The sequence below is a fragment of the Taeniopygia guttata genome, chromosome 11 (genome assembly GCF_048771995.1).
Source record: "Taeniopygia guttata chromosome 11, bTaeGut7.mat, whole genome shotgun sequence".
Taxonomy (NCBI): domain Eukaryota; kingdom Metazoa; phylum Chordata; class Aves; order Passeriformes; family Estrildidae; genus Taeniopygia; species Taeniopygia guttata.
The window spans coordinates 5135467-5159919 of NC_133036.1; the positions used below are offsets into that span (position 1 = coordinate 5135467).

At 48.9% G+C, this 24453-nt stretch overlaps 1 protein-coding gene across 6 annotated transcripts in view; it reads left to right on the forward strand.

Annotated features, from left to right (window-relative positions):
* The first annotated feature begins 1094 nt into the window (after nucleotides 1–1094).
* Nucleotides 1095–24453, forward strand: part of PLEKHG4 (pleckstrin homology and RhoGEF domain containing G4) — an 85143-nt gene continuing 61784 nt past the window's right edge. For 5 of the 6 annotated variants that reach the window (XM_072934591.1, XM_030282230.4, XM_030282229.4 and 2 more), the window contains exons 1-3: nucleotides 1142–1279; nucleotides 14722–14919; nucleotides 20575–22699. In XM_072934591.1, the coding sequence (XP_072790692.1) occupies nucleotides 1277–1279; nucleotides 14722–14919; nucleotides 20575–22699 (2326 nt within the window). In that variant the 5' untranslated portion in view covers nucleotides 1142–1276. Of the gene's footprint in view, nucleotides 1280–14721; nucleotides 14920–20574; nucleotides 22700–24453 lie in introns of all 6 variants that reach the window. The other variant, XM_030282232.4, reaches the window with a different exon arrangement.

Consider the following 24453-nt stretch of genomic DNA (forward strand, 5'->3'; position numbering starts at 1 on the left):
AGCAGGCAAGTACCCTGTGCTGCTCTGCTTGTCCATTCAGGAGAAGGAGATGTCTTCCCTTCTGCTGTAGGCTCTCACATCCTGCCTGAGTCACCCTGTCTCTTGGGAATGGATTAGTTTGTGTGACCTCTCCCCATAAGTGGGGACAACCAAGTTCCAGCACTGTGAACTCCTTGATGGATGGTCAGTCCCAACCGAGGCTGCTGAGACCATGCACTGCCCAGGCTGGGGAGGCAGTTCTGGTCCCAGGCCCTGCATCTCGTGCCCAGGTTTTGTCCGTGTGTCACTTCCCGCCCTGCTTCCCCTTCACAAAGCCTTTGTGTGTCAGCAGATCCTGGGATGCCCCGCGGCACCTGCCTCTCTCCACTCTCCGCCTCTGTGGCTCTGCCCTTTCCCGTTGTCACTTCTGGAGGCTGCCTGTTTGATGACCTTCCCCACTGTTCGGGCAGTATTTTGGCCCCTGGCCATCTTAAACAATTAATGGAGGGGTGGAGAAACTTGCCGTGTTAAATTACTCCTTTGGGAGGGGGTGAGGTCTCTACATCTCTCGCCTGATCCCAATGCAGTTTGTTGCTGTTGCCTGAAGCGGTCACTGCTCTCTGTTTTCCTTCTAGAAGTTAGGAAAACAGTATTGCAGAGCACTCTCCCTGTATTTCTCGGCATTTTACTTAACCTGCGGCGGCGCCTCGGGATCTCGTGGAGTGGCGAAACTTCGCTGGACTTAGAGAAAAACAAGCCGAGAGGAGGCAAGGGGGGAGGACTTTGCTGGAAATCTTTGGGAAGCTGGAGACCTTCTCGGGATGCCTGCCTTATTCTCCCCCAGCAGCTATTCGGATCCTGCCGGGCCAAGGCGGGTCGCTGCCGGGGAGCACCTGCCCTGAGCCGGTGTGTGCGGCGGGCCGGGCGCTCGGAGGGGCGCGGGGAGCGGCGGGGCCGTGAGGAGCGGCCCGGGAGCGCTGCTGGCCCTGCCCGTGTCCCCAAGCCCCGCGGGGCTGGGGGATGCGGCACCTTGCTCTCGCTATGCCCCTCTGCCGTCTGACGCCGGAGTTGGCTGTCAGAGAAACCTTCGAGGTCCCCTGCTCAGCCCCGGTAGTGTCATGAGTTAGATTAGTTGGAGCTGTGCTGGGGGCGGTGAGGGCTTGGATTACAGTCCAGAACTCAAAGTGCTTCGGTGCTTCACGTCGGAGGGGAGAGGAGACGCCCCGTCGCACACATGGAGGAAAAAGAGAAAAAACGCTGTCTTTGGAAGTGAGGGGGAATAAAGGAGGCCGGGAACATGGTAAGGAAATTTCTGCTACAGGGGCTCTTCCCTGGGCACGAGCAGGGCTGTGCGGGACGAAGCTGCTCTCGGGGCAGCCTGCCTGGAGCCAGCCGCTAATGCCGGGAGTGGGAAACAGCTTTTGGCATTTCCCGTCACTCGAGTGGCACACCGTACCCTTGGTGCCAGTCCCGGGCGGTGGCTGCAGGGACACAAACTTCTTGTTGGCACTGACCCCTGCGAGGTGCCTGTCGGGCTGCAGTGCTGGAGCGAGAAGCTGGGGTGGGTCAGTTGGGGCAGAGCTTTGTCTTTTGTGCTGCCTGGATGCTGAGCTTTCCTCCTGCCCTCACTCTGCCAATCCTGCTCTCTGGCTCTGGGCATTGCCCTCTTGCAGAGCCTTCTCTCCTGCCCAGGGTGGGCATCCAGAGAACCGCTGGAGCTGGGCAGGGACGCACCTTTTCAGTGTCAAGTTCTGCACGTGGGGATCTTTGTTTGGAGAGGGGAAAGGATGGTGAGCCCAGTGGGCAGGAGACTCCTTGGGAGTGGCTGCAGGGCTGTCCCCTGCCCAGCCACACTGGCACTGGCACAAACAGAGGTGCCCAGCCCTGGGCTGTCAGTAGCTGGAGGGATCACTGGCCCTCTGGTAACATCCCACCAAGCACTAGTCTAGCTTCTGATGGTTTGGTAAGTTCAGCTTCTGAGCCTGCAGAAATTTGGCTTTCATTGAGGGATGAGTTCAATTTTGACTTCTGCAGTTGAACTAAGTTTGTAAACCCATATATTGTCCCTTTATCAGCCTCCAGCTCCTTTGCAGAGAATCCTGTGGTGCTCTTTGCCCTCACATGCCTGTCAGAGCCATGGTGTGCTCTCCCCTGCTATTCTTCTGTGGAGACATGTCACTTCTACTTCTCCATCCCAGTCAGAAGACCTCTTTCCCTCACCCCATGCCCAATGTGTTCCTGGCAATTTTTGGTCTATGCAGGTTATATTATGAAGTTGAAATCAAAGGAGAGCACTGCTTGGGGTTGTGCAAGGTTGGGGCCATCCCTTGCAGTCTCATGGGATGCGTTTTTCCATATGGGCTGGAGCAGTGTTTGTGAAATTCTGCCCTTGGAGGCCAGAGGCAGAGACTGGCTGCTACTACTCTGCTCCTTCAAGTTGGAGGTGTCTTTCTGATGACTCCCAAGTGCTTCAGCCCCCCTCCTTGATGTTGCTTTAATGTGTGATGCAAAAGCTGTCTGAAGCAGGGGCCTTTGTGTGGACCAGTCTGGGTGGTTGGGCATTCAAGGACCATATATCACTGCTGAGGAGGGACTGTGTGCCTCTCAGGGGCTGAGTGCAGCTGGAAGGAACAGGAACCAGAGGCCAAGCTGCACCAGACCCAGCCGTGAGTGCTGGCCACATTGTGGACACCTCTGGTCCATGGCAGGTATCTATTCTCAATGTTGTGGTAGAAAAATCTACATTTAGGGAGATGCATTTCTGTGAGCAACCAAGTTGTGACTGTAGCTCCAAGCTGTTCTGATTAACTTGAGTTTTTTGTGTCCTGGTAAATCAAACAAACCCTGAAGGTAAAAGATTTGGATTTCAGTGAATGTGTGTCAGTCTGCTGGCCTGTAGGAGACCTTCCGTGGCCTCCAGCAGCCTGCAGGACTCTTGGAGACTTGGCTCCTGATGGAGGTCTGTCAAGGCACCACTGCTGCTGCCCTGCTCTGTGAGGCAGGTGATTTATTTTCATGGGGTTTCAGTGTTAGAGCCGATGTGTGTGTACAGGTACAGAAGGCTGTGGCAGCTGGGAGAGGCCCAAAGCACCAAATGGGTCCAAAGTAGCCCACTTCCACTAGAAGTGACTTCTGGAGCTGTGGAAACCCCATGGTGAGAGCAGCGCAGGAATCTGGCTGGGCTCTGTCTACCTTGCTCACCCATCATGGCTTTTGTGACTTGGGATCTATCTTTATTCCCTGGTATTCCCGTGATTCACCATTCCTGGTGCTTCCTGCAGAGAGGTTCTGGTGGCACCCCTATGCTGGTAGGAGAGAGGATGGATTTCAGCAGAAAATAGGGTCTTTCTTCCTCCAGTTATGTCTTCTCCCAGGGTGGGAAGGAAATGAGTCGGGGAATCACAAAGACCTTTAGGCATTGGGGATCTTCTTTCTTTATTTCTGTGCCAAAACCATGAGCAAGATGTTGGAGCACAGACAAAGTCCAGAGACATAATCCTGAGCACATGGAAGCAGTTTGAAAGCGCCTCCTCTGGGGTAACAAGGTTGACAAGTTGCATTTTGCCCAGCTTCTTTTCAAAAGCTCTGGGCAGGTGAACATGCCGTTCATTGTAGCTATAAAAATAATGGCTGAATGCAAGTGACAGGCCAGATGCATCCAGGTATCTTCTTGTAGAAATTGCCAAATGTATTCTGCTACCGCATGGGAATGGAAGACAGTAGATGCTTACAATGAGACAATGCAGGTATCCAAGGAGGACTCTGTGCTGAATCTCAGTACTTATTTTCTGAGAACCAGCATCCTGTAGCACAGCCCCTTCTGGTAGTGCTGCTGGCCACCTGGCCCCATGGGCAGCTGGCTCTGAAGGCATACCTTGCTGTAGCAGAAGAGATCATAACATGAGAGCTTTGTCAGCATCTGGTGCCTGGTCACTTCAGACAAGATAACCAGCATGTCTGCCTCTAAATTCTAGAGCACAGGCACAGTGCTCAGCTCATTTCCTAGTTGCATCTCAAACAACCCTGTCTGCAACCAATCTATGTAAAATTTAAACCATCCTACAGGCTGTGCACAACCTTAACCTGAGCACTGGTGCTGAGTGTGGGTGGGAGTCACATCACAGGGGCTACGGGCTCCTTCAGCACTGAAGTGTTGAAAAAAAATCTCTGTTGAAACAATCAAGGTGTCCTACAGAAACTATAAACTGAACCCACCTGTAGGCATCTGTATCAGAGCACTTTTTGTTCCTGTTCTTGGCTGTTCACGCATGATGGAACCCCCTGTTCCAGTCCTGCAGAGCTCAGTGTCACCAAGGTCTGAAAAAGTGAGTAGTAGCACTGGGACCAGATGTGTTGCTGACTGAAGAGCAGTAAAAAGCAAGGGGAGCTTGCCAGGGTAAAGCTGCCCACTTCTGGCCATGGGGTGCTCTGTGTTTTTTGCACCACTCATAGTACCTGGTTTACAGCTCAGAGAAGTGAGTAGACATGCCCTTGTTGATTCTGAAGGTTTGGCCATGCTTATGCCTCTCTGCCACACCAAGTGCCTCATCCCTGTTGGCTGGCTTAATCTTTCATTAAAATATTAACGAAAAACGAGGCCTTTCTTGTCGTAAGTGCTGGTTTCATATGTATCCTGTTTTTTGCATCACTGCACACCAAGCTGAAGCTTCCAAGATCAAAGCAGCACAGAATGATTCTGAAAATCTTTCTGTCTGCTCAGATTTGCCATCCTGCCATCAGCCTGGGAAGCCCAGGATGAACCCTTGCTTCAGCTGGTGCAACCAGCCATTGATTTGAATGGAATCAAAAGGCTCAGCTGAAGAGAAGTCTTGCATGTGCTCCTCCTGGACAGTGGTGGATGTGGCAAAGGGGAGTCTCCATGAGGCCTTATGGTCCCCTGCAATGGGGCACACTGCTGTGGCTGCAGAGTGGTTTGCATGCTGCAGAGAAGGAAAGCTGCTGGAGTTCTGATGACCTTAGCTAGGTGTCCACCTTGAGCTTTGCAGCCTGTGTTAGGCGTGGCAGAGGCTTCCCGAGCAGGTTCCTTCAGGAGGATACCTTCCCTGAGGCTGCATGTCGAATCTCAGTGCCTCCCAACAAAACCCCAGCATTGCTGAGCCTCCAACATGGTTCAAGGATGTGGGTTGTTTGCTGTCTGTTGTCATCTTGCTGAATACATTTACCTTTTGAACAAGGTCCCTCTCATATGCTCAGGAGGCTGGTATGCGGGCCCGTTAATGGATCAAGGGGAAAAATGCCTGTGGATGTATTCTCCTTTGTGTTTGGGCTTACAACCACCCACGTTTTGGCATACATCCCTTCTGTGCACAAAGATCTTTTAGAAATTGCTAGTTAAATCTCCACCCTCCTTTGATATGTATGGAAATAATGGGACACGTGAGACTGTTTTCTGTTTGGAAAAAAAATTTATAAAGGGAGTAGCTTTAAAAGCCTGTGTTCACCCCTTTCTAACTCGGGAGTTTAATGAAAGAAATGCCCTGAATTTATGACTGATTTACTTAGCTTTCCGGGAGGCATGCATTTAGTGCTGTATCCAAATATAGGGGAAATGTTTTCATCTGAATCTGCCCCAGGTTTGCTGCTTAGGGACAGGAGGAGAACTTGAGCACACGTGTCTCTTCCCCAGTGAGCTCAGAGAGTCTTGGAACAAGTCTTGGTCCCTCTGATGAGGAACAATTTTCCCTTCTTCAGCACAGACTGATGCTTCTTGGAGTGGCCCATGGCTGAGCTGGCAAAACCATGGACATCTCTGAGGTGCCTGCTCTGTCTTTCTGGCTCATCCTTTGTCTGATGACTGCTGCTGGGGGCTTTCTCCTGTCAATGGTGTGCTCCTCCAAGGAAGGTCCTTCTACACTTACTGTGTTCTCATGTGCTCAGCCATCCCCTCCTGGAATTGTAGCTCTGCTTCAGAGCAGTTTCTGTCCCCCTCTGACATAGCAGGACTCATATTTCATGAGCACATGGTAACACAGTGTGTTTAAGGCCAAAAGAACTATGGCTCATCTGTTATGGGATATCGGGACTGCGGAGTGTTACCTAGCTTCCATATGGAGTCTGGGAGCTCTTTAACTAAAAGAGGATAATTTTTCTGTGGCATCCACCCTCAGTTATGGAGGTTGCAAGACATGGAGAATCCACCAGTCCCCATGGGAGTCTGTCCAGCAGCTCATGCACCTTGCAAAAGGAAGGGGTGAGATCTGAATGTGAGGCCAGAATGTGTGCAACGCTGGCACAGAACTAATACTCTAAGTACTGACCACACGAAGATCGTTTTTGGCACTCATCAGCTGGCCTGATGAAGGATTATCATTTTCTTTTTGAGCACAGGCGGCTGCCCATCTGTTGTAAGATGCCCCCAGATGGGTGTCTGAACACAAGGGGCTGGCTATGGCCTAATGCCTCTGACTAAAAGGTGTTAAAATGAGCTGACCTGTTTGGTGAAGAATTTACTTAGGGTATTTTATAGCTGGCTGCTATAAAGAAATCTTTCATCTGCCTGGAGTGCCCTGTTAGTTAGTCCCCACTGGGCAGAAATAAGAAGGGGCACAACATGCTGCTGCTTGAGTTGGTTTGCCAGATGGATGCCAATGCCTGAAGTTGAGAGCAGAGTAAATCCTATCACAAATAACGGGGTGCATGAACTCAAGCAATTCCTTTTGTTCCGTAGCAGAGAAAAAGGTTTTTAGCACATTTGTAGAAAGAGCTCTGTAAAGAATGGAAGTCACTTGCAATGTCTCAGGACTTGTATAGAAGTGGTCTGTGAAATTCTTGGCTCTGACCGTGATATCTAACAGGATTTAGCCAGCCTTGTCTGGGCCTGTTGTAGGAACATGACACTTGGAATGTGGAGGTCCCTGGCTGGACTGTGGCATACGGTGCCACGAGCAGAGTGTCGGTGCCCAAGGCAGGACAGCCTGTGCAGGCTGGCAGCAGGAGGGAAGAGGAGAGCTCCAGGCAGCCTGGAGGAGGTGGAAAGGTGCACATGGCCAACAATGGGCAGTGAAACCATGGCTGCCAGCACTCATGCTCTTCCAGCATGAGTCTGTTGCTGGGAAGGCTTTTGTTCCAAAAGTACCCAAAGCTTTGCAGCACACAGAGTACAACCTGTTTAATTAATTGCATTGTTAGAGCTATGCCAGTGATATTTTTAAAAAAATAAAAATCTGTGCTTAGACAGTTATTTCAGATTAAGGACTTAATCCCTTGATTAAACTAAACCAAAATAAGCCGGTGTCCAGCTGTAGGATGGTGTTTTATACACAGCTCTTCTCATCCACTTGCAAGCCCTTGTTTCAGTTGGAAGATGTCTGTTTAAGGACAGGGCTTTGATCTGTTCACTCAGCTGCCCTTTAAACACCTATATCATCTCCTTGATCTATTTCTAATAGAAAGTAACTGGTCCTTGAGAGCAGGGCTCATTTGTTGCTATGGATAAAATACCTGCCTCCTGCTCAGTACATTGAGAACTCGTTAGGGAGCAAGACATGTCCCTGTAAGGTCATCTTCATTTCCCAGTTCTTCCCCACTCTGACTAAAAGACACCTTTCTTGGATTGTGGGTTACCCCCACTTTGGCCTCTTTAATTTTCAGCAGTTGTCAGCAGCTCTTCTGATGTGTTGGATGTTGCACAGACAAAGGAGAAAGTTACAAGCTCTTCTCCAGTAAAGCTGGAGTACAAAAACCTGAAGGATAGAGAGAAGTGAATTAAGGGGAAGGTGTTGTATTAGATCCAAGTAAACTGGGGTCTTGGCTGGAGAGCAGGCTCGGGTGACTGGCCCTATGATAATGGTCCATATGATAATGACTGTGTTAGGCCACCTGCAGGGTGGTGCAGAGCCATGGATGTACCCGAACCAGCTGGCCTCTGCTGCCTGCTATTCCCTGCCTTTTGTGCTAGCACAAGAACAGCTTTGGTGTAGTTGTGCACTCCAAAAGTGAAGCACACAGGAGGTCATGGTTCACTTTCAAAGGAATCTGGGGTGTCCCCCCTTGAGTGCAAACAAACCAAGGCTGAGCTTGGAGAGATCACCCAGCTTTGGGCCTTTCCCCAGCTGCGCACGCCCAGACCTACAGCATGCGCAGAACAGGGACCTCGGAGCTGAAAAGCAAATACATCATTTTTCCCTTTGTTTAATTAAATGAGAGATCATGAGTTAATCGCTTCCAAGCGCTTGTTTTCCTGCAGAGCCTGGAATGATAATCCTGTGCGCTGCCCAGTAGGAGCTGCTTTGGCTGCTGCAGCCGCGTCAACACGGAGTAGGGCTGGGAGAACAGAGGGAGGCATCTGGAAATGATTCTCTGAGCTCTGTCTGCAGAGCACCACTCCCTGCAAAGCTGTAGGAGCTGGTTTATCCACAGGCTACGGAGCAGTCCTGCTTGCCTCAGTGTAGGGGAGCTGAGCCAGGCTACAGCCATGCCCTCTACAAGGGATGCCATCATGACATGCAGAAAGCAGCTTGGTTTTGGAGGTGCAGCCCTTCAGCAAAGCTGGCCTGGGTGAGACTGCAAACACTTGCCTCCCAAGTGGGTGCTGTGCTTTTCTCCCTGAAAAGCCTAAAACAATAGCCCAAAGAGCAGGTAGAGCTGTTCCTGGTTATCTCACAGGAAGGTAGTGTAATTACAGGAGTGGGAATGCCTACCTCTATAACTGCACCTCTTAATAATACATTATTTTATCCAGAGGAAGGCAGGGTGCCGAAAGCAGGCGCCCTGTTCTCAGCCTCCCCCTGAGCCTCAGAGTAAGCAGTAGAGGGGGGAGCTGGCACTTGCTCTGGGAAGATTTTTCTCTCTTGAACTCATTGCCGCTGTGATTAGAACAGCTCAGGAAATGGGGCTGGGAGGGTTCTCCTCTCTGCAGCAATGGAGTGGGAAATCTCAAATTTTGTCAGAACAACAAGCCTTCTTTTTAGCCAGAGACCTTTCTGAACACAGAAATGTCTCTTGTATTTAAAGGGAAAGCACTCTGTCTTTCGGCTCTGTGTCAGAAAGTGGAAAGGCTTCATGGAAAGCCCAGAGGTCTGTTTTTACTGGAAATGAGGTTTCTCACGTCAGCTGAGATCTGAGCAGCCCCAGCCAAGTGGTGCAGCACAGCAGCCTTTGCTGGCAGAGGGACCAGCTGACCCAGCCCTGCTCAGCGCCTGCTGTGAGCTCCTTTTCCCCCAGTCCCAAAGCTGGCTGGGAGCCACGGGCAGGAGCTGTGTTGTGCTGCTTGGAGCTCTGCCTCTCCCCAGTTTTGCTATTATTTCTACTTTCCAGTCTGGGGTGTGGGAGGGTTGGGTCATTCCTTCCCCTCACCTTTGCACACTCTGGTCTCTCCTGTCCTGCCTTTGCACTGTGTCTTGGCACCTGGGCAAGAGGGGAGAAAAGTGGGTGCGTGCAGGACGTGGCCATGCCCTGGGCAGCTGGCAGAAGGAGGACAAAGCTGTGGGAGCTCTGGCAAGGTCTCCCTGCTAGGCGGGAGCCCAGACGCTCCATGACTCAGAGCTGGGTGTACCACGGGTACCACTCGCTGTGCTCGTGGCCCTGCTGGGCTCTCCTCCACTGCCCAGCTATGCTCCTTGCTCTGCCAAACCATGGCGAGCTCTGGATTTAACTGGGGAACTTTGGGACATGTAGTTCCATTCTCTGGCAGCTCAAATGAGAGTGTAAGTTTGTGAAAGCAGAGCTGTAGGTTATTTAACTGAATTCCTGTTGTGGGATGAATCCTCAGCATGTTACATGGCCAGTCCAGCCTGCTGGAAAGGAGCGTTGTCTGCCATAAGTCATGGGTTAGTCAATTGTTAGTCTGATCTCACTAAAATAATCATTTTTAGTAGTCTGTAGACAGCGTCTGGGCTGTCATCAGGGAAGATCTGTGCCTCTTCCTGTTCGCCTTGACCAAAATGCAGTACTTTGTAGGCAAACTGAGCAAAGTGCTTGGGTGAGTTGTAGGGAAAATGCTGCCAAGGCTTTGTTGTCCCAGGTGGGTCCAGAAGCATTGCAGGCCTCCCCTGCACTGATTTACATTGTCCTGAGCCACTTGGGTTGCTGTCCCTTGCTTGAAGACCACAAATACTCTGATGCTGTGTGAAGTGCATGTATAGCCCTGGGGATGACCTCTCTGCTCCCCAGGCAGGTTACGATTTGTTCTCCAAACCTTGGGGAGTTCTCCAGGGTTCAGACTTAATTGGTGAGCAGCAGGTCCCAAAGAGGAAGTTCAATCCTGAGTAAGAAAGAAATGTAGAATGGCAGGAGTTCCCAGGGGCTGGAACTGCTACACTGCTCTCCTTATGTCCACAAACGTAGGCAGAAAATTCAATCCGTGCACCTAGAAAAGCCTAAAAACTCCTCGTTACTCCAGGTGCCTCATGACAGGCTCATCTTCCAACCTGCAGTATCTGCTTGTACCAGGAGAAGTAGATGCATCCCCTAAGCAGGGTTGCAACAGCTGCTGAGCTCCTCTTCTGCCCAGACACTCATAGCTTCATTTCTGATTGACTCCTGGTTCTTGCTGCAGTTTGTGATGGAGTGGGGCTCTAAGGGCTGAGCAGCAGAACTTTGCCACAACAGTCTTTACTGTTTATTTGTCACAGCATCTGTGGCTCCTGTGATATGCAGGGGAAAGAGGACAGCCCACCTACCCACTGCTCAGACTGAAGCCCTCTGCCTGTTGTGAAGTCCTCCTGGGTTCTCCCTGGCCTCCTGGGTGGGACCATGCTAGGTTGCTCCTGTCACATGGCTCAGCCCATGGAGCCCATCCCATCCCAGTGTGGTGCTTTCCTCTTCTGTCCCTGTGCTCCAGCTCCTGCACCAGCAGCTGGCTCTCAGCTGAGCAGCAGGGAAAAGCAGTTTGGCCGGACATGACCTTAACCTGGGCTTTATTTAGCGTCTTGATTTATAGAGGAGTTATTTTAAAAGCATGTTTCTCTTTTGGGAGGTGTGGTGGAGTGGTGGCAGTGAGCTGGAGTTTATAGGTCCTCCTGTGCTATTGACAAAGAATCATTTAAATCCCTAGACTCGTTTTGCTTGCAGAAATGCTCTCTGGCTTGCTTGGAAAGTGCTTCTGTTGGTGTTTGTGCCCAGTGGCTGAAAAGGAGCACATGTCCAGGACCTTTCTGTGGCAACAATGTTGGAAGCTGAGAAGCTTGAAATGTGCAGTCCCTGAAGGAAGCTGTTTTTTTAAAGCAGGCTCCTGTGCCAGGTTCTGCCAGCTCTTGGGGACCACTGTGGGCTGGTTGTAGTGGAAATATGCTGGGGCAGGAGTGCCTCCTCCATGGATTCTTGTAGCTTTTGCATAGATCCTTTAGCTTGTTCTTCTCTCCAGGTGCTGTTCACTTATCTTGGGTCACAAAAGTTTCTCCTTGTGTCTGCTGGGGGTTACATTGCCTGTTTGAGATAAGGGATGGAACCTCTGGAACAAGTTGCCCAGAAATTGTGGAGGTTCCTTCTCTGGAGATATGCAAAAGCTGTCTGGAGTAACATGCTCTAGGGGACCTTGCAGAGGTCTAGGGGGCTCCTAGTATGGTCTAGGGCACTCTGGACTAGACAACCTCCAGTGGTTCCTGCATTACTCATTCTATGATTCCATGATGTAGGTGAGATGGGCTCTAAACGTCAGGTTTAGCAGCCTCAGGACCACAAAGGCACTGTCCCTGTCTCTGGTTTGTGTGATTTCCCTGTGCCTGCAAACCAGGTCTCCTGCACGTGCATGGCAGCCAGCCCTGGCAGCAGGCTGGATGTGTGAGGCTGCCCATCTGTGCTCTGGCGTTCCACAGCAGGACCATGAGGCCTCTTGTAGTCCTGGCTAAGGTGCTTTCCTCCAGCCCCACTGCAGTCTGAGAAGTTAATTAATGCAAATAAGCAGCCCCATCCCTAGGATTGTGAGCTGGGTTAATGAGTCCCTTACTGAAGGAGAATCTGTTGCTGTTGGAGGCTCAAGTTCTGCCCTGTTCTACCCGCTTTATTTTCAAGGTGGCTTCTGAGGCACTGCCACGTTTCACCCTCCTTCCAGGCAGGAGCTATCCCTGGGTGACCATCCTGGGTGGGAGCACTGAAGAGCAGTGTCACCTCAGCATCCATCTGTGGCACACGGAGGCTGCTGTGTTCTGTAGCCTCCCAAGGATGCTGGTGCTGCAATCCAGTGCAGCACAGTGGGATGTGGGAATCTAATTCCTCTTTGGGGCTTTTCCTGCAGAATTAGCAGAGATTGGTGCAAACATTTCTTTCTACCAAAAGGTAGTGGTTGAAACCTTCTCTGTAGCCTTTAGAAATCTACACAGCTATCATGGCTTTGTGGTATAATCTAGCCGGAGGGAGATAAAGCCTCTGTGCTCAGGAGTGCAGTTAGCACTGCACTCTGCAATGGCTACAGGCTATGGTGTTCTGTATTTTGCTAAAGGAAGGATAATGTGCGACCTGGTTTATTTTAACCATATAAAGGATTTTTGATTTGGTGCCAATGTTAATAATTGTTTTGTGAAGGCTAAGGCAGCAGGAATGGTGTGAGAACCTTAGAGCGATGCACTGACTCATGTGCAAATATTTTGACTTCTTTGTTTTATTTGCAACAGTGAACTTAACAAATTTATTTTGGGGAGGGATTGATATCTGAAAGAATTTTGCTCAAGCAGGGCATGGTGACAGAAAATGGTGCAGAACCAACCCCAGCTGGTTTTGACTGATGTTTTGAACTTGTGGGCTGTGGAGGGTCAGAGGGAGATTGTTGTCAAATGCTTCCAGCAGCAATGCTACTGTGACAGTGCCCAAGAAGGTGACTGGTTGGGTGGGAGAGCAGGTGTGAGAAGGCCAGTTTTATATGACAAGGTCACAGGCACTTGCTGGGACAGGTTGGTATCAACAGAGGTGGTTATTTTTCGGAGTGGAAAGTAAATTGTTTAAAACAGCCTTCTCCTCCTATTTAGAATTGGGGTTAAATGCTCGTTCCTTAGAATTCAGCACTTGGGAGTGTACACATAGGGCTTTTGCTTTTGGAATTCTTGTCTTAAGAATATTGGATTAAGTGTTCCAACTCAGGATAATCTATGATTCTATGTATATGAAAAATAGCTCCTTAACCTCTGTTTATCTAGTTGCATTGGCCTTGAGTATTGCAGGAGGCAGCTGCTCTCTCAGAAAAGGTGTGGACACTTTAGGAGCCTGCTGCCTTCCATCTAGCCTTGCTTATGCTGACATCAGGAGAAACAGCAGAAAAGGTAAGGAAGCAGTACTGTCCCACAGGCAGTGAGTGGTTTGCCTGTCACTGTAGTTCTGCCAGCTCATTGCAGGCAGGGACTGTGGAGGCATCACCTGGGTGTCCTCAACTCTCCTGTGCAGTCCCACAGGCTGTCCTACAAGGTGGCTTTGCATCAGGGCAGGGAGTTTATATTGTGCTTAAACACCCAACCCTCTAAAGGAGGAACTTGGAGATCGGTTAGCTGCGAGAGATGGGAAGGCTTGTGTGAGGAGCATCATCTCTGCTGGGCTGCAGGTCAGTTCAGGCTTGCTCTGAGACTGTTGCACTTTCGCAGGCTGGTGGAGGCATCTTCAGTGATGTGCTGCAATGGCGTGGAAGCAGTGAAACCCTTTGTTTCCTCCTGACCCCCTTGTTCTACTGTTCCCTGGTTGTGGCGTAAGCTGTTGTGGCACTGCTTTGTTTAACTTTCTCTCCCAAGCTTGCTGTGGGACTGAAGTGTATTTTCAGGCATGTTCATGTAGTTGTTCCTGTTCTACAGGAGGCTGTAGGGCTTCTGCGTAAGCAGCTGAAGTGCTTTTCTTGTCTCTAGTGAAAGGACATGGATTTGGATCAGATGAGGATCTGGCCAGACACCTGAGTAAACTTTCATTTGGTTTTGGAGCAAAACTTACTCCCACTGGCTATAAGCTAGCCCAAGGGATCCCCTCTAAAATAGAAAAGAAAGGATCCTGATCCTCTCTCCAGATATGTACAGCTTTATAGTTTTTTACTTGTTATATTTTGGCAAGCACTCTTGATTTACACCCATGCAGTAACTCAGAATTTGGCCTCCAGCACTGGAATTGGTCCTGACACTATGGGCAGGCTCTGGCTGGCAGGTTCTCCCAAATGAAGGTGGATGCAGACAAGCCATTGCCTCTGATCCCCCTGAACAGGCATCCCAGGCATGAACGGGTGTGCTCAGGGACCACAGGCAGCCCTGCTCACACGCATTGTGTGAATCCTCATGTGAGGCATCTCTCACTGCAGAAAACTCCTGGCTCCTGGAGCAGAGCCTTTCATGAGAGGCAAACAGCTTTGAATAACGAGGAGTCACTCTGGAACCACACAGCTCTGGCACCTTATCCTGTGCTGGGACTCCAGAGCGCAGGAGGCTGAGGAGCTTCAGCCCACTGCAACTGCCCTTAGCCCACCAAGGAGCGTACCCAAACCACGGAGCTGGTGATCGCCCACCCCACGGCTGTCTCGCTCGCACGCGCTCACGTGCTGTGGCGTGGTCCAACAGCCGCCCCACCCTGCGCAGGCAGAAGGACTTGCTGCGTAAGCAAAAGCTGGCAATCCTCGCTGCTGTGCGCAGCACTCTGCGAGCACTCCACTCCTGGTTTGGGAGAGCTTTTTTGTGTTAACTGCGATCGCTAGTCCCAAAAGAAGCTAGAAAGGACAGCACTTGGCTCCTTTGATCTTCGTTCCTCCTGCGTTTGGAGATGGCTGCGCTCCTGGGTGTTGGGCAGATCGTGCTCTGGTACCAATAACACTTTCTCTCTCGGCAGGACTCGGAATCGCTGGACGGCTGCATTCAGAGTACATTATCAGCACTCTACCCTCCATTTGAGGCTACCGCAGCCACTGTTCTGTGCCAAGTTTTTGATGTGGTGGAGAAGACGTACCGTGGGGATGGACTGCACTACCTCATAGACTTCCTGATTCCAGCCAAGCACATCCTGCAGTGCATTCAGCAGGATGCCTGTGTGAGTACATCATGCTCTCTAAGGCCTGTGAAGGCTTTCTTGGAGAGTTTTCTTTCTGCTCCTGTATGCAAAACGGCTGGCAAAAAGCGCTTGAGTATGTATGGCAGTCTAGGTGGGAGGGCAGGCAGACAATTAGGAAATAGTTGAGAAATTGTTGTTGAAGCTTAACCCTTCAGAGATCAGCGATCAGGTGTGGAGCAATGCTCTCTCATTCCATAATCAGGAACACCAAGGGCTTAAGGGATTCACAAGAAGAGGTTTAGCGAAATGTTTGCTAGATGTGTCTGACTGGGGTGGCCTCTGACCCCAGCTGTCCCCTGGCCCTGTGAATGAAGCTGTTGGGCTGTCACTGGCACAATGATGTGCAGGGTGAAATGCTTCCAGTCGGTGTTTTTCCAAAACTCCAGCTCCCCTTTGATGGTTGCTGGAATGGTCACAAGGCTTGGTAGCCCCGAGGAGTCACGTTACATTCACTGCCAGAATGAGTCCAAGATTAACGTGTTTTACTGCTGGGAGTCTAAAATGTTAGAAATGATGAGTCAAACACCTCCATCACAAAACTTGGCTCGAAGTCTGCAAGATGAAACAAACCTAACCAGCCCAAACAACCTAAAATGTGGGTTTGTTCTAACATTTTTGTCTCTGAATGCAAAGGGGGTGTGTGGCCAGTCTTTCAATTCAAGTCCTCATGGTAGAGGGCAAGGAATTTCTAGGAGGAGGAAAAATATGGAATAGAGGCTGAAATAGTCAGTCACTCATTTGTTTCAAGGAAGTGAAATACTGAGTGGATAGACCCATCACATAGGATGGATCCATATGAGCTAGGCATCTTGAAAGTGTGTTTTGGTGGCCCATATTGTCATATTGGTGTTTGTTGCCCCATATTGTCACCAGCCTCCAGCTTGGTGCCAGCCGTCTTTGTGAGTCAAGGAGGATCCAAGGTGGTGCATGACCTTGCTGCTCTCTCCCACCCTGAACACTGGAATAGATATTTTTCCATCAGTATCTGTAATTGGAACTTCTAATTCTATGGTGCATAGCGTGTTTTTCCCCTTTAAAGAAACAAAAGGCTTTTCGTTTGTACAAACTGGTAATTATTTCAAGATGTTTCACGGCTTTTCCCAAAACACCGCCCTCGCTGAAGGAGCCAAGGTAGCAATTTCCCCACTTCTCGAGCTCCCGGCAGCTTCCGAGCGGCCGGCGGTGCTTTGGGCAGGTGTGGCGGTGAAGGGGAGGGAGGGAGGGAAGGCAGCAGCGAGGTGGGCTCGCAGGGCGGCTGTCCCAGAGGGGAGGAGGTGTCGGGGTCGGGGCCGGGCCCCGCACGGCAGAGGCCGCGGCCCACCTCGGCCCGGCGCCCTCAGGGAGCGCGGTGTGCCGGCGGGGCGGGCCTCGGCCGCCCGACAGCCAATGGGAGGACAGCGGGGGCTGCAGCAGCCAATAGCAGCGCGGGGCCGCCTTGACGGGCACGGCGGCTTCGGTTGCTGTTGGAGGGCGGTTGGAACACGAGGCGCTGCAGGGCTCGGCCGTGAGGCGGGAGAGGTGCGAGGGCAGTGGGTGCCCTGAGCAGGGAATCGTGTGAAGGCAATGGGTGCTGGGTGTCCTGGGGAGGGAAGGGTCTGAGGGTAATGGGTGCTGGGCGTCCTGAGCAGGGAAACGTGTGAGGGTAATGGGTGCTGGGTGTCCTGAGCAGGGAAACGTGTGAGGGTAATGGGTGCTGGGCGTCCTGAGCAGGGAGACGTGTGAGGGTAATGGGTGCTGGGCGTCCTGAGCAGGGAGACGTGTGAGGGTAGTGGGTGCTGGGTGTCCTGAGCAGGGAAAGGTCTGAGGGCAATGGGTGCTGGGTGTCCTGAGCAGGGAAAGGTCTGAGGGCAATGGGTGCTGGGTGTCCTGAGGACGGTTGGGCAGTTGGAGCTCAGGCTCCTGATGAAGGAAGTGTGAGGCCAGTGGGCACTGGAGAAGCCCAGGATGCTGGTGGCCCACTCGGCTGCCCTGGAGCATGGGCTCAGGTGCCATGGAGGCATGGGGATGTGTGTGGTGGCCTGTGGGAAGGAGAAACCTGCACGGTGGGGCTGTCCTACATGTGCAGCACAGTTTGGTGAGGTGATGCAGAGACACGAGCTGTGCTTGGAGGCCTGCCTGGCACTCCCTGGCCACAAGATGTGGGGTTGGTTGGGCATCTGCCTTTAGGGAGGGCTGCACAAGGCTTAGCTTAGTATTGGGGGCTTTTGGTGAGGTGTGAAATGTCTGGAAGAGTCATCAGCAAGATCCTTTATTACTTGTTTGTGACCCTTTCTGGCCATGACTCATGATTTTTTACTTCCAGAGTGATAGTACAGGGAGATCAAGTGAAGCTCTAGGTACCTTGTACCTTCTTTAGAGTTGGGCCCAGGCTATTCCATATTTTATTTAAGAGTCTGCTTGTTTGATATTTTAAAATTATTATTTCTTATTTATGAAATTTATTTAATTTGCTGTGGTCTCTTCCCCAAACCTCCACTGTATGCCCCTTCATCTTTACAATCTGAAATCACAGAGGACTGTTTCTTACTAATTGCTTTTTGAAAGTCTTGCCTGCCTTTTAGAAAGTCTAAACATAAGCAATACTTCCTCCTTAGTTTGTAGTTCAGTTGTTCCGTGTGAGCATTTCCTAAACACACTAGAGGGAAAAGAATTAACTCATGTCTGAATGACTGCTGTAGAAAGTCTTGAGAGCACTAGGTCTTTTGTCAGCCTCTGCAGTGACAAAAGTGTAAATGGCTTCATGAAGTACAAGACAAGTTCATGGGTTTCAGCTGGGGATATTAAAATCACCAGTTTGTATGTGATTCCTCAAGGCCTGGAAGGGGTATTCCAGGGAGGTCTGTCTCTGCTTAGCACAAAGTTAAAAAACAGATTTTGCCCCTGGCTTTGAGGTGACATCCTGAGCTTTGGTCTGTTCCATCTTAACCATTGCTGAAGCTTTAGAAGATTCCACCTTTGTGCCATTTTTTGTCATTGGTGCCCAGCTCTTTCCACAGCCAGCTTTATTCCTGGGTGTGGAGGGTGTTCCTGGCACTCCTCTGGTGGGCCTGGTTTGGACATGAGTGTTTGGACATGAGAAAAGCAAATCCTTGAGCCTCAAAATGAGATGTTAAAGGTACTGTAATAGGCCTCTTCACATAATCTTCCCTTTGAAGGTGCATTTTGGAGCAGGAGCAGCATGAGGATGCTCCACTTCTAAAGTTCTAAAGCTCTGTAATGTTTAGGCTATTGTGGGACTTGCATTCCTCTTTTGGATGTTGCTCAGGCTCTTGATGCAGTTTAGATTGTGCCTTTGTAGGGGTTTTCAGGAGCTTCAATGCATTCTGCATTTTGGTTTTGGTGATTTTATTGCTGAGTTTTCTCCTTATGAGTCAGTAGGCAGACAAGTAAGCATCTAAGCAGTGAGGCTGAGTTTTTGAATTTCTTAATATATGAATGGCCCTCCAGAGGATTACTCTGCATCCAAATTTTAACAGAATCTCTATGTCAAGTATATGTTGATGGAATTCAGCTTTATGTTTATGCTGCTGCTGATTGCATCTTCCACTTTTCAATCCTATAAACTATAATAGTTTGGGAACTTTGAGGGAAGTACAAGCAACTGTGTGTTAGGTTATAGGGCTTTTTGTTTCTAACTTAATAGAAAGAGAAAAGAAGGGGAGATGTGTCTGCTCTGAGTCAAGGTTTGAATAGAAAGGTAATATTAATATGATCCTTCAAGTAAATGAAAAGTAAAGTAAGGTTCCTTTTTGTAGTGACACAGTGTGTAATTACATCGGTTGGGCAGTAGCAGTAAGTGAACAGAAGTAAAACTAGACTGAACTTGACTATTTCAAAGAAATAGGACTGGCAGGTCTCCATCCTGGAATATGGAAGAAGTTACCATAATGCTGAATGTCTGGTAACAGGGATTTTATTGAATCTGTTAAGTCAGGAATAGTAACAAAATACAGAGAACAAGCTGAGCCTACAACATTGTGCACTGAGCAAGGACTGAATTAACTGACCCATGAAAAACTGAATATCGTTTTCATGTGGTTTGCTCCATGGCAGGTAGTGTCACACCAGCCTTTTTAATAAACCAGCTCTCTCTAGAGAGATAGGTTTAATTGTTTAATCTCTGCCATAAAGGATTTATTTTGGAGTCATATGGAAGATTAATTACTGTGTCAAAGGGATTGAGGTTTATGCAAGAATTGCAAGATGGCTACAAACTGGTGAAAGGGAGGGAGGATGTTTGTACTGCAGGGAAAACGGAGGCAGGAGTCATGAAACACGCAGTGCTTCTCATTGATGACCTTGGCATAAAAAGTAAGAGTGTGTATGGCACATTTGTGGTGAAACCAGCCTGGGACACACAAACAGTAACCTGGAAGAGGAGAGTGATAAATGCATTGCACAAGATGAGCTCTAAAACTTTGTACTAAAATTTTGTAATGGTAGACTCAGAGGGCAAGCATGTGCCTCCACAAAGTGGCAGGCAGAACTTCTGTTACGGAGTTCATCAGTTGGAAAAGAAAAACCAGTAGGTGACTGGGTTACTGTAGGAGATGTGGGATCTTAGCTTTGAGAGATGCTTCTAGCACATTTGGGAAGTGCTGGTGCCATTATAGACAGTGTTTTGCAGTGCTTTGCACAATGAACAAACGGTTTTTAAGAAAAAGAAACGGGCATTACAAAGGAGATACTTCAGGCACACTGAGGAGATGATGAAGGTAGACTTGCTAAGGTCATGTGACATGGGTTAATAAGTCAAAGCAGTGGGAACACATCCAGAAAATACAGGGTTGAGGAAGAGGAATTATTGAATCTGAAGGATGATTTGGGTTTCTAAGCCCGTGAGCAACTTCAGGTGCAAGGAGGGTTAGAAATCTGGTGGGGCTGAAGCTAAGGCTTGATGAACATAAGAAAGAAATTGCTTTGTGCCAATACCTGTTGTTTCAAGGTGTCTGAGGATCCAGGAAATTCCTTTCTCTTCTCTGGTTTCTCTGCTGTATGGCAAAATACTTGAATTAATTGAATCCAAAGCCTTGTTGTACAGCAAATGATGAAATTAATTGTGGAATTGATGGCTTATATAATGGCATAATTAAATCTTACACAAATGGAAAATCAAGTTCAAAGCACTGACATATTTTTTGAAGTTGTGATAAAGCTGTAAATAATTCAGTCAAGTCAGTTCAGCCATGAAACTTCAGTTCTTTTATTTGGGTGGGATTTGTCTAAGGCACGGCCTGAGTGCTGCTGTGTTTTGGGAATGAGGAAGTTGCTGGTATGTTAAGTGTGGTTCCTCACACCTTGCTGATGGCACTTTCTGCTTTCTTTCTCTGTGGCTCTGCTGTACTTTCTCATTTGCTGCTTCCTGTCTCCTGTTTTGTCTTTGCACTGTCTTCTTCCTTTTACTGGGAGATTGCAGCCTCCCATTGTAACTTGTGCTCACCTGTCCTGCACAGGTGGTTTGTGTTGGTCGCTTTTCTTATTTCTGCTTTTTAAAGAGAAGACCATAGTGTGAAAAACTTGCCCACACCAATAATCAAAGACCCTAAATTCATCTGTTTTCTTGATCTCTCTTACTGAAAAGCTTGAGCTGAGATATTTTGCTGGTGCTGAAAACGCTTTCTCTTGTCTCCATAGGCTCCGTACTGCGGACTGCTGTTTCGCCATGCGGGCTGGCCCCTGTGTATTCAAGAGAAGATTGTAATCCAGCTGGCTTCCATTGACTGGCAAATCTTGAAGCCTGGTGACTTCTACCTGCAGGTGGTCCCCTCTCTGAAGAAGCCTCCACGAATTGTATTGAAATGTTTGGCAAAAGATAAGCATAATGTAGAAGAAGTGGTGATTCCAGAAGTTTCATATACCTCTATTTTTACTCTGGAATGGTTGAGTACGTTCAATGGAGGGCGGATGGGCATAGCACTGGAAAATTGTTTACTAACCACTGATGACAAAATATTTCGTGTCCCTTGGGATAAAGTGGTTAATCCCGAATTTATAAATAAACCAAAAATAATTGAAGACAATATCATCTCTCCAGAAATAACAGAGGAACGTTCAATTTTGTGCCTCCCCACTGATCGTACTGATTGCGGTTCACCAGACCCGAGGTCTCAGTATCTACAGGAACTAAGCACAAACCGAGACAGCCCTGTCATTAGCAGCACAGCTCCACGGTTAAATGAAGCTCTGGTCAATGGTGTCTGTACGAGTCCTGTGACTCAAGAGAACTTGGGAAGTGACCTTGAAGGGGAGTACGTTGAGCTGGCAGAAGTTTCACTGCCCAGATTTGGGCCACAAACAGGATCTTTGACACCATCACTGGCATTAAGTTATCTAACTCAGCCCAGGGCACGAGTGAATGAGTCTAAAGGCAAGCACAGGTTTATTGTCATACAAGACAGCACCTGCTCCAAGAACTTAGTTCAGTCAGCACTTATGCAGAAGGAGCACTGTCAGATGGACACTCTGAGCACTTCTACAGAAGTTCTCAAAAATGTTACTCCATTGGAAAGCAATGAAATGATGGCACATGGAGAACTGTCCCTAGAAGGTCAGCTGATACCAGCTGATCCTGGAAGTATGGGTGATAACATTCCTGTGGCTGAGCCTCCTGCTTGCCATGCAGAAGATTCATCTGCAGAGAAGGCGCCTCACAGTGAACACTCACTGGATTGGCGATATGCTCTGTGCAGCTACAGTGACGTGTGTGCTGGAGGTGCTGTCAGCTGCAAGGCACGAGTGCCTGGTACCCCTGGAAACATAGAGAGAGAAAGTGATGGACTTAGAGAAAATGCTGGTGTTGAAATACTGGAGCAGAGTCCAGAAGGGATTCTAGATGCTACTGCTGCTAAAGAGGAAGTGATGCAGGGAGTACACGCAGAACCACTGACTGAGGGTCAAAAGGAAGTGGCACTGATGAATGCTTCTTCTGTATCTGTCCTAGGGCCTTTGGGACCATGTTGCACACTAAAGGCAGCTTCTGATGTCTCTTGCCAGGGTGTCAGTGGAAGTGTTGAGCCAGTTCGGGTCACTACATTGCCTGAGAATTCAGATGTAGGTGGCGAGAGAGACTCTCCTTCAGGGAGCATAGCAGATGAAAGCGCTTGCTGCAGCAATAATGAAGCAAATAGCAGTTCTCCATTAAGTCCTCCAGAAGAGAGCCAAGGAGATGTAGATGAATTTGAGGTGGGAAGAAGGGACAGCCAAGAGGAAATGAAAGAGTCTAAAGAAATGTTGAATGTAAATGAAAATCAGAGTAGTCATAGTCACTGTTCTGTGAAAGCTCCAGCAGATGGAACCTTGCTGGATGGTGAAGAGCAAGAGCATAAAAAGGCTGAAGAAGCCATACCACTCAAAACTGCCCAGTCAGCAGAGGGGAATCAGATGGCAGAACAATTAAATAACAGTGACTTGTTGGCTCCCAGTGCACAAGAAGAAGACTCAAGTCTGTTTGAAACCCAGAGGTCTGGAGGGACATTTGAGGAGCCTCAAAGATTGGTGGAAAACCATGGCTGTGAAAGTGAAGAGAACTCTGTGCTGAACCTGGAGCGTGTTGCAATACAGGACTTGCAGGGACAGGTGGAGAACCAGGAAAGTTGTTCTTGCAGGGAAAGGTTGAAGACTACAGCCTCAAAACCACTGGAATCCATTGAAGAGGAATTGGAGGGTGGACCACTGTCCTCAGGACCGGCTGAGGGGCATACAGAGTCTACCACCCTGCACTCCCAGCCAGAGGCATTGTCTGGGACATCACCTCCTAAAGGTACAGCCATTGGATGTTTGTGTGGTTGTATTTGGTAACATGGATTGAAAGCAAAGTCCTCAAGGATTACTGCTTGAATACTACTTATCAGGCAAGATTTGATAAATACATCTGGGAGGTTTTGGGCTAATAACACAAAATACTGGGAAGTGATTAAATTTTCATTTTTTGTGGCATGAAATTAGCTTTTCTTCACAGGTGGTTTTATTTTGATATTTTGTTTAATAATTCTTTGCAAATTTACATTGGTACAGAACGAAGTTCCTTTGGAAGAAGCTTGTAATTTCAGTTAATCAGATTGCTGGTGACCTCCCGCTTACATTCATGATCTGTAGAATGTGTGAGGAGAGACTTGTCTAACTGTACAAGTCTTTCATAGTTGAAAACTGGCTTTAGGAAGATGACTGTGGCAAGAGGAAGCAGCAATGGATGCCACAGTAAAATACTAGCTGTGTAATGTGACCTGAAGATCAACAAATGTGTGTGCTGATAACTGATTTAGGCAGCAAACTGCAGATCTGAGGGATTCCCCCGTCTTCCCTGCCTTCCCCTCCGGCACGCTTTCTTCAGCTCAATTATGTTTCAAGTAGGAGCTGTTTAACTTTGAGTGGGAGAACACAGAAATTAAGCATCTAACTTCAACTCAGATGGAATGTTCAAGCAGGTATTACCCAGATTTCTCCATGTTTGGATTCCTGAGCTGGAGTTGTGCTACTTCAGAAGGAGTTGAGAGGGCAATCCAGGTGTCTGCCTTTTGCACCAGACTGTAGGCAGGCAGTGTGTAACCACACACGCCCGGTGTGGGCTTTGCCCAGCTCTGCTGAGTCTGGAAAGCTGCAGCTCGATATGCAGATCACACAGAGGAGCGGGTGTGTGGCGGGGGCGGGTGGAACATGCCATTCCAGTTCAGCAGCTCTCATTCCCTGAGACCCCTGGCTAGGAAAATTACCCAGCTTGAAATGTTGGAGTGAGGACTCTTGAAAGGGTTGGCGTATGGACCCGTGTTGCTAGGGCATGTTTGACCCTCTGGGGCAACAGATCGAGAGCTGGTTGTCTTGGGATGTGCTGTCACTGTAATGCTTGCCCTGGTCCCAAATTATAAGGCCAAGAGCTGCAGTATGATTCCATTTGACTGCACACACAGCTGCTTCTCAAAAGTGCCCAAAGTAACAAATCTGCTTCTCAAAAGTGCCCCAAAGTAACATTTTACCTGATGTCTTAGTGACCTTCTAATGGAGCTAAATTAGTGTCCATTGATTAAAATAAAATTTCATTAACATTTGCATCAAACTAATTTAATTCTATAGTTAGGCAAGCCCAGGGTTACCAGGCATTTCTGATACTTTTGAAGTGACAAGCATTTCTCTTCTGTGAACTGGAGGGATCAGCTCAAAAGTTTCTATTTCTGCAGTGCATGTCTCTCTGAGCATTTATCACCATGAACAGAAAAAAAATACTGCCTTCTGCCTACTTGTGAGTCTTGGTGGATATGTGCCAGGAAGTACCCATGCTGTGGGTATCCATTCCCCCATCCATTCCCAACCTGAACCTGGCCTAACTTCATACTTGCTCAGGACCAGGCCTTGGAACATCTAGTCTGTGTTTAGTGCTGGGTGGACACTTGGCTTATGAGTGCTGTGGATGCTTGTTCAGTGTTCCCATCTCTTCTCTTTTAAAATTAATCAGGTCTAGCTCATTATAAGTGTGATCTTCTCACTGGTCCAAAGAATAAATCTTGGTCACTGCAAGATTTC